A 13,809-nucleotide genomic window follows, 5' to 3' on the forward strand; every position below is an offset into this window, starting at 1 on the left:
TCTTACCTGCAAGCGTGAACGACCACAATCAGCTTGTTCCTCTGGGAGCTGTGCCTGACCGTCAGCTGTATCTCTCCCAAGGGAAAATAACTGGGACCCGAACCACTTAGAGAGACAGGTGAGGGAGGGAGAGAAAGAGGGAGAGAGAGAGTGTTACTGAGCTCTGCATAGTAACTGGTAAACAATACCCAGAGATATTTGGTAGCGTATGAAAGAGAGTGCATTGAATTTATGTATGTATCCATGTGTTGCATAGTTTTTCCTGAGCACACAAGAAACTGAAAAAGTTGAAATTGAAGTTAGGTTTTTATTTTAGGAGCAAGTCTTGTTTTTCTCTCGATGTCAGGCGAAGGCTAGTTGAAGCAACATTGTTGCCTGTTCTTGACTATAGTGACTTACTGTACATGAACGCATCAGCCCATTGTCTCCATATGTTAGACACCATGTATCATGGAGCATTACGGTTTGTTACAAACTGTAGAGCCCTCACTCATCACTGTGTCCTTTACTCCAAAGTCAATTGGCCTGCTCTATCAACACGGCGACTTAGTCACTGCTATGTTTTTATCTATAAGGCCATTCTGGGTACCCTCCCCTGTTATTTATCTATCATCCATAAAAAAATGGCACTTATGGGTTACGGTCTCAGGACACCTTGCCTGTTCCTAAAGTTCAGACTGAGCTGGGCAAGAAGGCCTTCGTGTTTTCTGCACCATCTGCCTGGAATAGCCTGCTGAATAGACTTAAACTCCAGGACTTGGTTACTCTATCCGAATTTAAAGGTATGGTTAAGTCTATGGAATCTGAGTCTATTGGAAATTGTAAATGTTTCAGTTGATAACAGGTTTGTATCTTTTCCCTTCATTTTAATACTATTTGGCACTTTGAGCTATTCTGTTGTCTTCATGTGAGTGTGTGCTAAAACTGATGTATTGCTGCCATTCTTGGCCAGGTCTCTCTTATAAAAGAGATTTGAATCTCAGTGGGACTAACCTGTTTGGATAAAGGTAAATGAAAATCATGCCAAACATTAAATGAAAATATTTGCCTCAACTTTCCTTTCTAAAATGTGGACACATTTTATTCTAAAGAGACATAAAAATCAAGTTCCAACACAGACAGATAGACAGGGAGTTAGATAGATGGTTAGATAGATAGATACTTCTGTAACTGGCGCAGCCTCTGCTGCAGCTCCTGCGCAGCGTAGGGGTTGGAGATGTCCGATGCGATGCTAGGCGTGGGCTCCTTGCCTCCCACCAGTCCAGCCAGGTACTGTTGGGAGCCTGAGATGGCCAGGTTGGAGGTGCTTCTTCCACTTTCTGCAAGGCCCAGACTTCCATTGCCTGCTCCTACCCTTCCCGGTTTGTGGTCCAAGCCTCCCAGGTGGCTGACTGGCTCCTGGGGGTCACGTTTGCGGTTGAGGTCTTGGGCAGACACCGAGGCAGAGCGGGGGATGTCTGGGACCACGGCAGGAGACAGGGGGGCCTCAGAGGAGACGGAGGGCCGCGGGGTGGGGGTGGGGTTGGAGCTGGATGTGCTTGTCTTCCGCACCTGAACCGAGGATGGTTGGGGGTCCGAGGTTGAGGAAGCAGTCTTGTTCAAACACAATACCTGGTGAGAAATGACAGAAACAGAGAAAAATTATGGCTTGTATGTGCTTCATTAAATACATGTAGCCCTGATGAAATGTAGACCATCTGATATGGTCCTAATTCTAGATTATTTCTCTGCTTGCTAGGAATGTCAGACATCAGGGGTAAATGTCAGACCCAGAGCAGAGATTCACCACTTTGCTCAAGGACATTTCAACTTGGCTGGAAGTCAAATTGTAGCTTAACATTTGATGGAAAGCATGTAAATGCTTCTGTGTCGTTTGTTTAGCTTGACTGAGAAGCACTGAGAAGTCTTTTATATTCACAAAAAAAAAAGTTGTACACAAGAAGATATATGTTTGGTTAGGAAATCCTTGCGTACATGGGCAGAACAAAAACCCAATCGAGAGGGAATAGTACTCGCCACTAATGCCCTCATATTAGTGCCATTAACAGTATTTTATTATGATTCTGATTATCTATTTATTTTTATATATAGGTGGTGTTCTTACCCTCAGGACCATCTTCATCTTGAGGGTGCAGCTGGGTCCAGAGTTCTTGAGGGGGAAGCGCTGGTTTAGGGTCATGTCCTCCGCCTCCAGCAGGCGAATCAGAGGCAACATCAGCGTGCCCAGAGAACAGTCATGCTTCTCATCCTTCACCTTTTAGACACGGGTTACAACAAATACTGATTTTAACTGGTCAACTGGCAAAAGAGGATTTAAAAAAATCATTCAAACCAACACAGTTTTGTTTTTTTGGGGGGATTTCCTCCCCTCCTTTTTCTCCGAGTTGTACTTGGCCAACTACCCCACTCTTCCAAGCCATTCCAGTCGCTGCTCCACCCCCTCTGCTGATCTGGGGAGGGCTGCTGACTTGCAGACTACCACACGTCTCTTCCGATATATGTGGAGTTGCCAGCCACGTCTTTTCACCTGACAGTGAGGAGTTTCACCAGGGAGACATAGTATATGGGAGGATCATGCTATTCCCCCCAGTCCCCCCCCCCCGCCGAACAGGCGCCCCGACTGACCAGAGGAGGCGCTAGTGCAGCGATGAGGACACATACCCACATCCAGCTTCCCACCCGCAGACACGGCCAAATGTGTCTGTAGGAACGCCCAACCAAGCCGTAGGTAACACGGGGATTTGAACCGGAGATTCCCGTGTTGGCTGGCAATGGAATAGACTGCCATGCCACCCGGACACCCCAACCAACACAGTTCTAATGCTAAACTCCACAGAAAGGATACAAAAGGGCCTGTATGGCAAGCTGACAGGGTTTAAATCATACAAAACAAAAACATCTAAGGATAATAGAAATGAGAAGATGCTGTAAGGATAAGAATTACTTTATTAGACAACAATTTATAGTGCATGTTAATGACTGTTTTTATACTTTGCAGATGTGTCCAGCTGTTCATTTTATTAAACTGTGCCCCAACTGTATGTATAGATTATATTCTGCATCAAAAAATGATCAGGATCCAACACTAGTAGTCTCCGACTCTGACACAAACCTAAAATATACTCTTCAACTCATGACTAAGTCTTGATTTGACCCGTCAACACAGCCGAGGTCAACGCAAATCCAGTGTAGATTTTAAAAATTCTTTCTCCCTCTTCATTTAAATTTGCTACCTTAATTGAATTGCCTGCAAATATGTTTTAAATTGTATTTTCATGATAAGAATTCCCAATTACGGACACCACCATACCTCCACCTCCAGTTCTTGGCTCTTTGGGTTGTGGATTAGGAAGGTGAAGGCCTCCTCCCAGACAGGTTCATTGGTCTTGTATCTGATCTGGTGGAGGGACACAAACATGACAGCTCAAAGTGAGCTGACCGATACAAGTCCAGGTAGACAAACACAAATTCAACTTTCAACAGATGACCCAGACCTGTGGTTGGTCAATGAGATACCCATCAAGCCATCTAACGAGTTGACCAAATGCTTTTGTCCGCCAGCACATTGGCAGATGAAGTTAGAATTTTAATTTCTGCCGGATTCTTGGCAGTTAGTGTAATTTTTTTCTAGGAGCAGAAACGCTTGGTTAAACACTGTTTGATAATCAGCCAATAACAAACTGGCAAAACTGACTTCCAGACAATGCCAAAATGAAAGAACAATACTGATCCTTGTTTAGGGCACTTCATAGTCAAACTCACTTGGTAGTCAGTCAGCCACAGTTTGTAATGAATTTGAAGCCAATTTCCTTGCAGAGAGGATTGAATGAACATAGGATGGATGGCCACTAGCCAACATGGCATGTGAGGTCACAGATTGAGCGGCTACAGTCCAAACAGTGCTGGAGTGGCTGCTGGCCGCGATTTCACTCACTAGCTGTCGGTATAAAAGCCAGGTGGGGTCCTACCTTGCTGTCATAGGATTTGTGTCCCACCCTGAATTGGACAAATGGACTGGGGTCACTGCTCACTTTTTTACCTGACTGTGGAGGGAAAACAACAGTTTTAACATACAAGAAATATTGACAGATAGTGGGGGTTTAAAATGTCAGTACTGCCATTTTTTAAGTCTGACAGTGTTATTCTAAGGAAAATGTTCCACTTCGAGAAATGTGACGAAACGGTTGTCCTGGAGAAAATTAAACTGATTTTTTACGATGACTGCTATTCATTAACTAAAGCTTTTTTTGTGTGTTTTAGAGGAATCATCTGCTTTTCAAACATAATCAAGTAAATACTTTTTTTTAAGTATATGCCCTGTGTTTTTTTTTTTGGTTTTGGTGGTAAACCTTCATATGGAGTATATGATGATGGTAGAGGGTTAAGCCCCCGCCCCCCAAAATATCTTTTTAAATTCCCATATTTTCAGGTTACTGTATCAAAATAAATAAAGTAACTCATATGCAGCATATTATTTAACCACTTTAAAAGTATTTCCAATACTTTGTTTCCCTTGCAGAATCATCATCCATTTGAATCTATGATCCCATATGCCGTGACATGTTATCTGTAGGGTGCGTCTTCAGCATTCAAAATTCGGATTTTGATTTTCTACATTTCTCGAAATATAGACCTTTTTTTGCAGATGCAATATCACTATACGAGAACCCACAACTACTACTCACGTTTTCACACTTTCACTTTTAAGGGAAAACGATTAAGAGGGAAAGTGGTATTATAAAGTAGGCCCAAAGATCTACAGCCTCCACCTGATAACCCCGGAGAACAAACCACACTGAACAGAGGTAAAAAGTAAGCCTTAGTGCATAATCCCCTACAGCAACAACATGGTCCTTTAAAACACGTTGCACATTTAAAATGCAATGTTAGACACGGTGAATAGTTTTAGTCTATACAAGCATGATTAGTAGAGTTTGTGAAGGGGTTAATGATTTCTACAACAAAGGTCAGTAACTGAAATCGACCGGTAAGGTTACTCCCTGCAGGGGACGTGTGTGCACGGGATGTTCAGATTCACATTTATTGAAGAGTTTCACTCAAAGATGAGATATCAACCATGCCAAAAAAGAGGGGATACACATAGTTTACCAAAAGACTCCTGAAAGAAAAGCTGCATCTTTTAGTTACTGAGGCAGTTTGTATAAACCTTACCTGGCATTTCCCAGGCTGGAGTTTTAGGTATGCTTGAGAGAGTCGACATTTTTAAGTGATGCATTTCTAAAAAAAAATGAATATCAAGCTTCCCCAAATAAAACTCTTTACTTTGTACCTTGTGTTTGAATCCACTCTGTTTTTTTATCTATTTATTTATTTATTTTTGCAATGAACAATTTCATTACCATTTTTCAAAGAGAAAGACAGGACAGAAAAAGAAATAATAATTAGTAATAATAATTTTATTTTTTATTATTATTATTATTACTCTGATTTTAATTTGACTTGTTCTGACCTCCTCTATTAAGATAATTCCCCTCTGGCTTCCTGTTTCACCTGCTCAAGGTGATAAGACATGACTTTTTTTTTAATAATCCTGAAAATATTTGCCGTGAATAATACCTTAAAAATGTCCACTAAGATAATAGTAAAATCTGCCTACCTGTTTCTCACTGTCTATACCTCTGCCTGTCTGCATGTTTCACTGTGTATATTTTTGTCTATCTGCAGATATCTGTGTGTGTGTGTGTGTGTGTGTGTGTATCTGTCTGTCTTTCTTTCTCACTTTGATTTTGTCGGTCCATCTCTGTCCATCCAGCTGCCTAGCTATGTATGTCTATTTTCTGTACCTGTATGTGTCTGTCTGTCTGTCTGTTTCTCTCTCCCTCTGTCTTTTCTTGTCTGTCAGTCTGTCTCTCCGTGTCTGCCTGTATGTTCTCTCCCCTCCTACTTGTGTCTGTCTCTGTTCCCCTCTCACTCTTTGTCTCTGTCTCCATGCAGAATGGCCGTGTTTGGTTTCTGTGCCGTTTACCTTGATGGCCTTACTGACTGAGGCCTTCTTCAGCCCCGCCTGGTTGAATTCTAATGGATTGCGCTTTGAGTTTCCCCCAGGGACAAGGCAGGAGAGAACACGTGTACACACACACACACACACACACATGCACGCACACACACACAAACACCACGAGGTTATAAGGGAAGGGGGGGCGTGCAGGGGAGGACATAGAGGAAAGAGGAAATGACATCGTTGATCGTTACCACCACCACCACCAACGGCGTCACAGCCACACATTGGGACATGACGGGAGACAGACAAAGACAACAACGATGATCACATGGTTAATGCTGTTCCCAGATTAATGATGGAAACACGATCAAAAGAAACACAACATTAGTCAACACAATCAAAGATGGAAGCAAGCATCAGTCTGGTCAAAGGAAATAAAGAGATGGAATTTACGAGTTTTCTTTCTTTGTTCATCAGGCGAATATAAGTTTTCTTTGTCTTTTTGAATCTTGTGACTTTTCAGCAATTTCTTGATGCTATGGGGTACAGGAGTCATTAACTTGACAATGTTTTTTACATTTACTGGCATTTCATTGGATTTGACATCCAGAAGGATGTAAAAGAATGATAATTCACTGTCTACTGACCACAGCAAGAATTTACACAGAAGACAAGGACAATTAACAGTGAGGTGAGGAAGTCTGTACTTCTGCCTGGAAAATGCTTTCAAAACAACGTGATAACATCCTGACATGTCTGTTTTGATTAAAACTTATGTGTAAAGCGAATTTCATTACATATTTGTGTGTATGAACATGTACAGATTTTGAGGCCTCCAGAATTTAAGCACTAAAGGGGAAAGGAAATTAACAGAATACTGGTGTATAGATACTCTGGACATTTCTAGTGCATGGAAAGGAAGTTATACATGACTGACTAAACTATGTCCTTCTGTCTTTCCACCTTTCCTTATGTCCTTGCTTCCTTGAAGTCTTCTCATATGTAACATGGACAGAGGGGTCTATGCAGTGCTCAGTAGACAGACCAGTGGGACAGCGTGGAGGGTAACGTTTGAAATAAATACACCAAGTTTATGACAAATAAGGTCAGGATCAACTTTTCCTTGTGTGACTACAAAATATATATAGCAGTTTCATCTCTAACATTATGTCATTTATCTAATTTGCTACTGTGCAGGCTAACATGTAGCACACATTGTTAAATGGACAGTATGAGCTAGCTTAGCATCATCCCCAAAAACACAAGACTAATCACATAAACCAAACTGCCACCCATATTTTCATCACACAGTAGTTAGCTGACCAAAGAGCTTATTTGCCAAAAAGTTGGAAAAGTTCTTTAAAATGATTCAAATTGCCTCCAGTATGCAATTTCTTTTGTCCATGGAGAGAGGAGTGTTTGCTGCCCCCTAATGACAGAGCTTGGGATACCGTCCATGGAGATCTGCACACTGAGTGGGAGCAAATGCCAGACAGATGAAAAGCAATCCATAAAGAATCCTCCCGCACTAGTCTGAATTCACTCAAAACACTCCCCTTCCTCTCTCCCTGAAGGGATTACACGCAACAGCTAACCAGCAATGTTTCTTTGCATTTGTAATTAAAACTGCATTGAGTCCCAGAGTGCCGGGGTTTAAATGAATCAGAAAAACCCTGACGGGGATATTTACATTACAGTTCAGTCATTCAGCATTTCCCAGCGTGCCTTACAATGTGTGAGCATGTAGCTGAAACGTGTCTTAATCAAGGGTGCTTGGACAGGAGTCTTTGTTGGAACCTGAGACCTTCTGGTCACGCTCTTAATTGCTTTGCACTGCAAAAAAGAAGTACTGAGCTAATAAACTACCAAACTAACTTTCAGATTCCTCACCCCAGTTGTCCGTCCTTACTTTCTGGTACTCAGTCTCCTCACTCGCAACCAAAAAGCTGACTGTGAAAATGAATGGGCAATTATAGTAGTTTCCCTTTACAAGAAAAAAAACAAACTAATATCTTGCTTTGGGGGAAAATTTGGTAACAATCAAGAATCAATATCAGCTGTTGCTAGACTTATTTTAAAAGACAATGCCAGCAAAGCCCGGCCAAACAATGATGCTTAAACCTAACTCACCTTATGTTAAACTCATTATTAATTAGTCAATCTAGTTAAATGAAGTCAAGTGAGAGAGGAGGGTTGTGTTTGAGAGGATTAAAACAGAATCCCTAATCTTGTGTTGTCCTCGTCAAGTTCTTTTCTATTTTTCCAACTGTTCTGTGCTTTGCTGTCAAACTCAAGTCAAACCGATGAGTAACATTCAGAACAAATACTTCATCACATACATTAATATTAGGCATTCAACCCGTACACAAGGTGCAGCCGTCATGCTCATCAGGCAAACGGGGCAACTTTCTTGCTTTGGTAAAACAAACACAAAGTCCACACCAACAGGGCTATTCTATGATGCAGAAAACAGCCATCGGACTCACAAACAAGCTCCTATAGAGAGAGGCTGTGTTCTCGCAGAACACCAGGCCCGCCGCACGCCTCTCTTTTAAGTAGCCAGAGCCCAAGTTCCCCTCAAAGACGCTCTTCGGGGGGGCAGGGAGGAAAAAGAGGAGAGAGAAGCAGAAGAAGAGCAGGCTGAAAAAAAAGACAAGTGAGGCCTGTGCTATCCACATACACTACCGTTCAAAAGTTTGGGATCACCCAAACAATTTTGTGTTTTCCATGAAAAGTCACACTTATTCACCACCATATGTTGTGAAATGAATAGAAAATAGAGTCAAGACATTAACAAGGTTAGAAATAATGATTTGTATTTGAAATAAGATTTTTTTTACATCAAACTTTGCTTTCGTCAAAGAATCCTCCATTTGCAGCAATTACAGCATTGCAGACCTTTGGCATTCTAGCTGTTAATTTGTTGAGGTAATCTGGAGAAATTGCACCCCACGCTTCCAGAAGCAGCTCCCACAAGTTGGATTGGTTGGATGGGCACTTCTTTGAGCAGATTGAGTTTCTGGAGCATCACATTTGTGGGGTCAATTAAACGCTCAAAATGGCCAGAAAAAGAGAACTTTCATCTGAAACTCGACAGTCTATTCTTGTTCTTAGAAATGAAGGCTATTCCATGCGAGAAATTGCTAAGAAATTGAAGATTTCCTACACCGGTGTGTACTACTCCCTTCAGAGGACAGCACAAACAGGCTCTAACCAGAGTAGAAAAAGAAGTGGGAGGCCGCGTTGCACAACTGAGCAAGAAGATAAGTACATTAGAGTCTCTAGTTTGAGAAACAGACGCCTCACAGGTCCCCAACTGGCATCTTCATTAAATAGTACCTGTTAGAGCCTGTTTGTGCTGTCCTCTGAAGGGAGTAGTACACACCGGTGTAGGAAATCTTCAATTTCTTAGCAATTTCTCGCATGGAATAGCCTTCATTTCTAAGAACAAGAATAGACTGTCGAGTTTCAGATGAAAGTTCTCTTTTTCTGGCCATTTTGAGCGTTTAATTGACCCCACAAATGTGATGCTCCAGAAACTCAATCTGCTCAAAGAAGTGCCCATCCAACCAATCCAACTTGTGGGAGCTGCTTCTGGAAGCGTGGGGTGCAATTTCTCCAGATTACCTCAACAAATTAACAGCTAGAATGCCAAAGGTCTGCAATGCTGTAATTGCTGCAAATGGAGGATTCTTTGACGAAAGCAAAGTTTGATGTAAAAAAAATCTTATTTCAAATACAAATCATTATTTCTAACCTTGTCAATGTCTTGACTCTATTTTCTATTCATTTCACAACATATGGTGGTGAATAAGTGTGACTTTTCATGGAAAACACGAAATTGTTTGGGTGATCCCAAACTTTTGAACGGTAGTGTAAGTAGATCAAAGATCACCCTCTTAATTGTATGAGCAGCTTAGCAGTAACATGTTAACTAGTTATGGTCCTCACAGAAAGGTTCCTAGCGTGTCTATAGCTGTTTTGATGCATACTCAATAATCCAGTTCAGAAAATCCCAGAAGGTTGAATCAGTTCATCTGGACACAATGTTTATTGGGAAAAACGTTTTCATCACTCATCTATGTGACCTCTTCAGTCTCAACTGACTGCAGGTATCCCCACCCTTATAAACAATACAGTGGTGGGGCGTCCGGATAGCGTAGCGGTCTATTTCGTTGCTTACCAACATGGGGATTGCTGGTTCAATTCCCCGTGTTACCTCCGGCTTGGTCGGGTGTCCCTACAGACACAATTGGCTGTGTCTGCAGGTGGGAAGCCAGATGTGTGTATGTGTCCTGGTTGTTGCACTAGTGCCTCCTCTGGTCAGTCGGAGCGCCTGTTCAGGGGGGAGGGGGAACTGGGGGGAATGCTACGTCCCCCTGGTGAAACTTCTCACTGTCAGGTGAAAAGAAGCGGCTGGTGACTCTACATCTATCGGAGGAGGCATGTGGTAGTCTGCAGTCTTCCCTGGATCGGCAGAGGGGGTGGAGCAGCGACCGGGACAGCTCGGAAGAGTGGGGTAACTGGCCGGGTACAATTGGGGAGAAAAAAAAAGGGGCGGGGAATCCCCAAAAAATAAGGATCGAAACCGACGATCGGTTTCATATGCACACTAGTTAATGGTCATGGTAATTTGCATATGAAACCGACATTGAGTATGCATGAAGACGCTTCTCCCAACAGATGCTGTGTCCAGATAAACTGATTCAACATTCTGCAAAGAGTAATGGCAGTATTATACATATACTATAATTATATTATGAATATTTCTATACTGAATTTTTGTACTTCAGCTTTTTTCTACTGCAACTTTAAGATGAGAAGGAATTCAGAGGAGATCAACAGCCAGAAAAATGGAGAGGTGTGACAGAGTAAAGTGCACTTTTTGGTGAAAAACAAGGCTGGAGAGTGGCTAACGGGCACAGTCATGAAAAAGCAGATTTGTAGGACGTACAAAGGGGAAACATGTTGGCGTCTCTAGCTCCACTTCAGAAAGTACTGGCAAATTATGTGTTTGTTTCAAGTAGCAGATACGTGGGTTTACCACATCGGCACAGTCACATAGACTGTGCCGATGTGGTAAACCCACGGTGCCACATAGACTCTCAATGACAGAGGAGCAGACCAGTTTGAATTTCCAAACATGATTATGATTGTCTTTATATTACTGACACTCTTACGATGTTCCTGTCTGATCACTCTGTAGGTGAGAACACCGGTAAAAAAAAGAAGAAAAGTACTTGATATGCTATTGCACCTATGTCTTTCACAGTAGAGCTATAAATGCTGTTTCATAAGAACTAGTACAACATAACCTAGAGCAGCGTTTCCCAACCCAGTCCCCAAGGAACCCCTATCCTGCAGATTTTCATTGTAACCCTGCATAGGTAGCCCTGCTTGTACTTACTCAACCAATCATCTCACAGCACTTAATTATGCAAGGTGCGCAACAGCTGACATAATTCATTGCTGATTGGTTGAACAGGTACCTATTCAGGGTTGCAAAGAAAATCTGCAGGATAGGGGTTCCTTGAGGACTGGGTTGGGAAACCCGGTCCTAGAGGAAAGGCAAAACAGAGTGGAAAACTGATCAATAATTCTAATGCTAAATATCATTCCTGGATGAGGATCACTAATCAAGCCCTCTCCTATGATATTTTCACAACTGTTTCTGTCACAGGGAAATTGACACCAGCCACTTAACACCATATCAGACACAATATCAGCAAACAGTTTCCTTCCCCATTACCTTGTACTAGCATTGCTAACAAATTGGACCCAAATTGTGGAGCCAATTTCTCAGACCCAAAACACTTTGATTAAGAATTTCTGAATGTGCAAATAGGGGGCTTGTTTATTGATCAACACGTGTGGCTTCTAAAAGTCCTAGAATTTTGCTTTTAGTTAGCAGGGGAACATATTTCAAGCAATTTGTATTGTGTTCCTCAAATGTGCTACATAAACAATTTTTACCATTCAACTCATGGATTCAAGGACAAATCATGACTCCTGTTGATCATTACTAGCAATGCATCTTAGTTAATTCCATCAAACCAACTCACCGGTAGGTTCCTGGCAGAATCCAGGAAGACGACTAGAAGAGCGGATGACAGACCATCATTGGCCTGACCCCTGTCTGCTTTGATGGCTGTCAATACCTGTTGAAACAATCAAAGAAATGTGTTAACTGGTGAATTTGTGGTAAACCATTACTAAGTAGCTCCATAGGCCACTGTCAAGGTTAGGGGTGTCATTTCCTGTGCAGCATTTCTAATCACTGTTGAGTTCCTGGAGCCGCTGGTTGGTTTTATCAAACTGATTATGTGTTTCTGCAATAGTAGCAGCATGCACAGCCCAAACACTACAAGGGTTAGGGTTTTCATTAATTTTAACCCTGTAGCAAAGTTCTCTTTTCCCTTATAACCCATGTACCTGAAGGTCAGCGGTCAAAACAGTACCCCTGGACTTGTAAGAGAATAAGTATCTTTGGTTCAAGGACAATTCTGCAGTTAGGGGGCTCATCATTATGGGGGCTTGAAGGACAATCTCCCTACTTATTTAGTCATCATTTTTGAAAGATAAAGTAAAAGTACAGAACTTAACCTGTTTTTTTTTTTTACTTTTATTTTTTTATTATTCAACAAACAGATGTTTTCAAAGTAAAGTCTTCAGTTCGGTAACATCTGACTAGTCCTTTGAGAGTACGAGAAGGTGCCGTACCTGATCAAGTCTCTCTGGTGTGGGGAGCAGAGACAGCCACTCCAGTTTGAGATGGAGCTTCCCTGTAGCCACGTCATCCATGACAAACCACTGGAAACAGTAGTGTTTCATCACTGACAAGTAAGTACAATCATCACTAGTCCAGTGTGATTCCACTATTTGCATGAAGCAAATAGTAAGCAAATAAAAACAGATGTTGAGAGATTTATAAAGAGAGGCAGAATTAAAGGGCTGTTCGGATAAATGGAATGAGAGATAGTGAGAGATGACATAGCTAAGAAGATTCAGTAACAGACAGACTGCTCAATCACTGACAAACACGTAGACATTAGATAAACAAAGACAGTGAGGAAACAGGTAATAAATACAGTGAAAGGGATAGTAAAATGATGTTCTTTTGTTTTTAGTTCATCATTTCAATGAAAAATTAAAAAATATGAACGACTATAACTGTATTTTTTAATAGATTTCTTTGGCGATATTTTCAATCTTAAAGAAAACAGACTGCAGATATTGAGTGAATTGAATTCAGATGCAGTAAACGAGATTAAGATGAAGTGAGATGATGGGGTTCAGATGCTGTAAACAGGATTTTAGAGGCGGTGAACAAGATTAAGATACAGTGAACAGAATCCAGGCACAGTGAATGGGATTTTAATAGAGCATCTGGGACTTTAGATGCACAGAAAGGATTCGGAATAAATGAAATGCTGATTACCTCATCGACTTCCTGTTCTTTCTGGAGTTCGGCCATGTCAATCATCAGACTGCACAACAAATCACAAACAGTTCAAAAATCACCCGGGGGCGCTGATGCTGGTGCATTTTTTCATTTTTAAGTTTCCTTTCTTAATCCCCTTGGGGAAATTAATTTACTGCAAATTAACCCATCCTAGCTGGGATATGTGTAGCTAAGACCAGTGGGCTGCCACCTTCATGCAGCGCCCGGGGACCAACTCCAGTTCTTTTCCCATTGCCTTGGTCAGGGGCACAGACAGGAGTTCAACCCTAACATGCATGTTTTGTTTTGATGGCGGGGGAAATCGGAGCACCCGGAGAAAACCCACTGCAGACACGGGGAGAACACACAAACTCCACACAGAAAGGACCTGAGATGACCCCCAAGG

General features: G+C 41.9%; 1 protein-coding gene across 4 annotated transcripts in view; it reads right to left on the reverse strand.

Annotated features, from left to right (window-relative positions):
- The window catches only part of LOC130123505 (extended synaptotagmin-2-like), an 88,543-nt gene that overhangs the window by 7,507 nt on the left and 67,227 nt on the right, over nucleotides 1-13,809 (reverse strand). For 3 of the 4 annotated variants that reach the window (XM_056292688.1, XM_056292689.1, XM_056292691.1), the window contains exons 12-20: nucleotides 13,401-13,449; nucleotides 12,683-12,772; nucleotides 12,025-12,120; nucleotides 5,987-6,049; nucleotides 3,969-4,043; nucleotides 3,311-3,397; nucleotides 2,105-2,254; nucleotides 1,163-1,611; nucleotides 7-105 (exon numbers count right to left, since the gene is read on the reverse strand). In XM_056292688.1, the coding sequence (XP_056148663.1) occupies nucleotides 7-105; nucleotides 1,163-1,611; nucleotides 2,105-2,254; nucleotides 3,311-3,397; nucleotides 3,969-4,043; nucleotides 5,987-6,049; nucleotides 12,025-12,120; nucleotides 12,683-12,772; nucleotides 13,401-13,449 (1,158 nt within the window). The remainder of the gene's footprint in view (nucleotides 1-6; nucleotides 106-1,162; nucleotides 1,612-2,104; nucleotides 2,255-3,310; nucleotides 3,398-3,968; nucleotides 4,044-5,986; nucleotides 6,050-12,024; nucleotides 12,121-12,682; nucleotides 12,773-13,400; nucleotides 13,450-13,809) is intronic. The other variant, XM_056292690.1, reaches the window with a different exon arrangement.

The sequence above is a fragment of the Lampris incognitus genome, chromosome 14, assembly GCF_029633865.1.
Source record: "Lampris incognitus isolate fLamInc1 chromosome 14, fLamInc1.hap2, whole genome shotgun sequence".
Classification (NCBI taxonomy): Eukaryota; Metazoa; Chordata; class Actinopteri; order Lampriformes; family Lampridae; genus Lampris; species Lampris incognitus.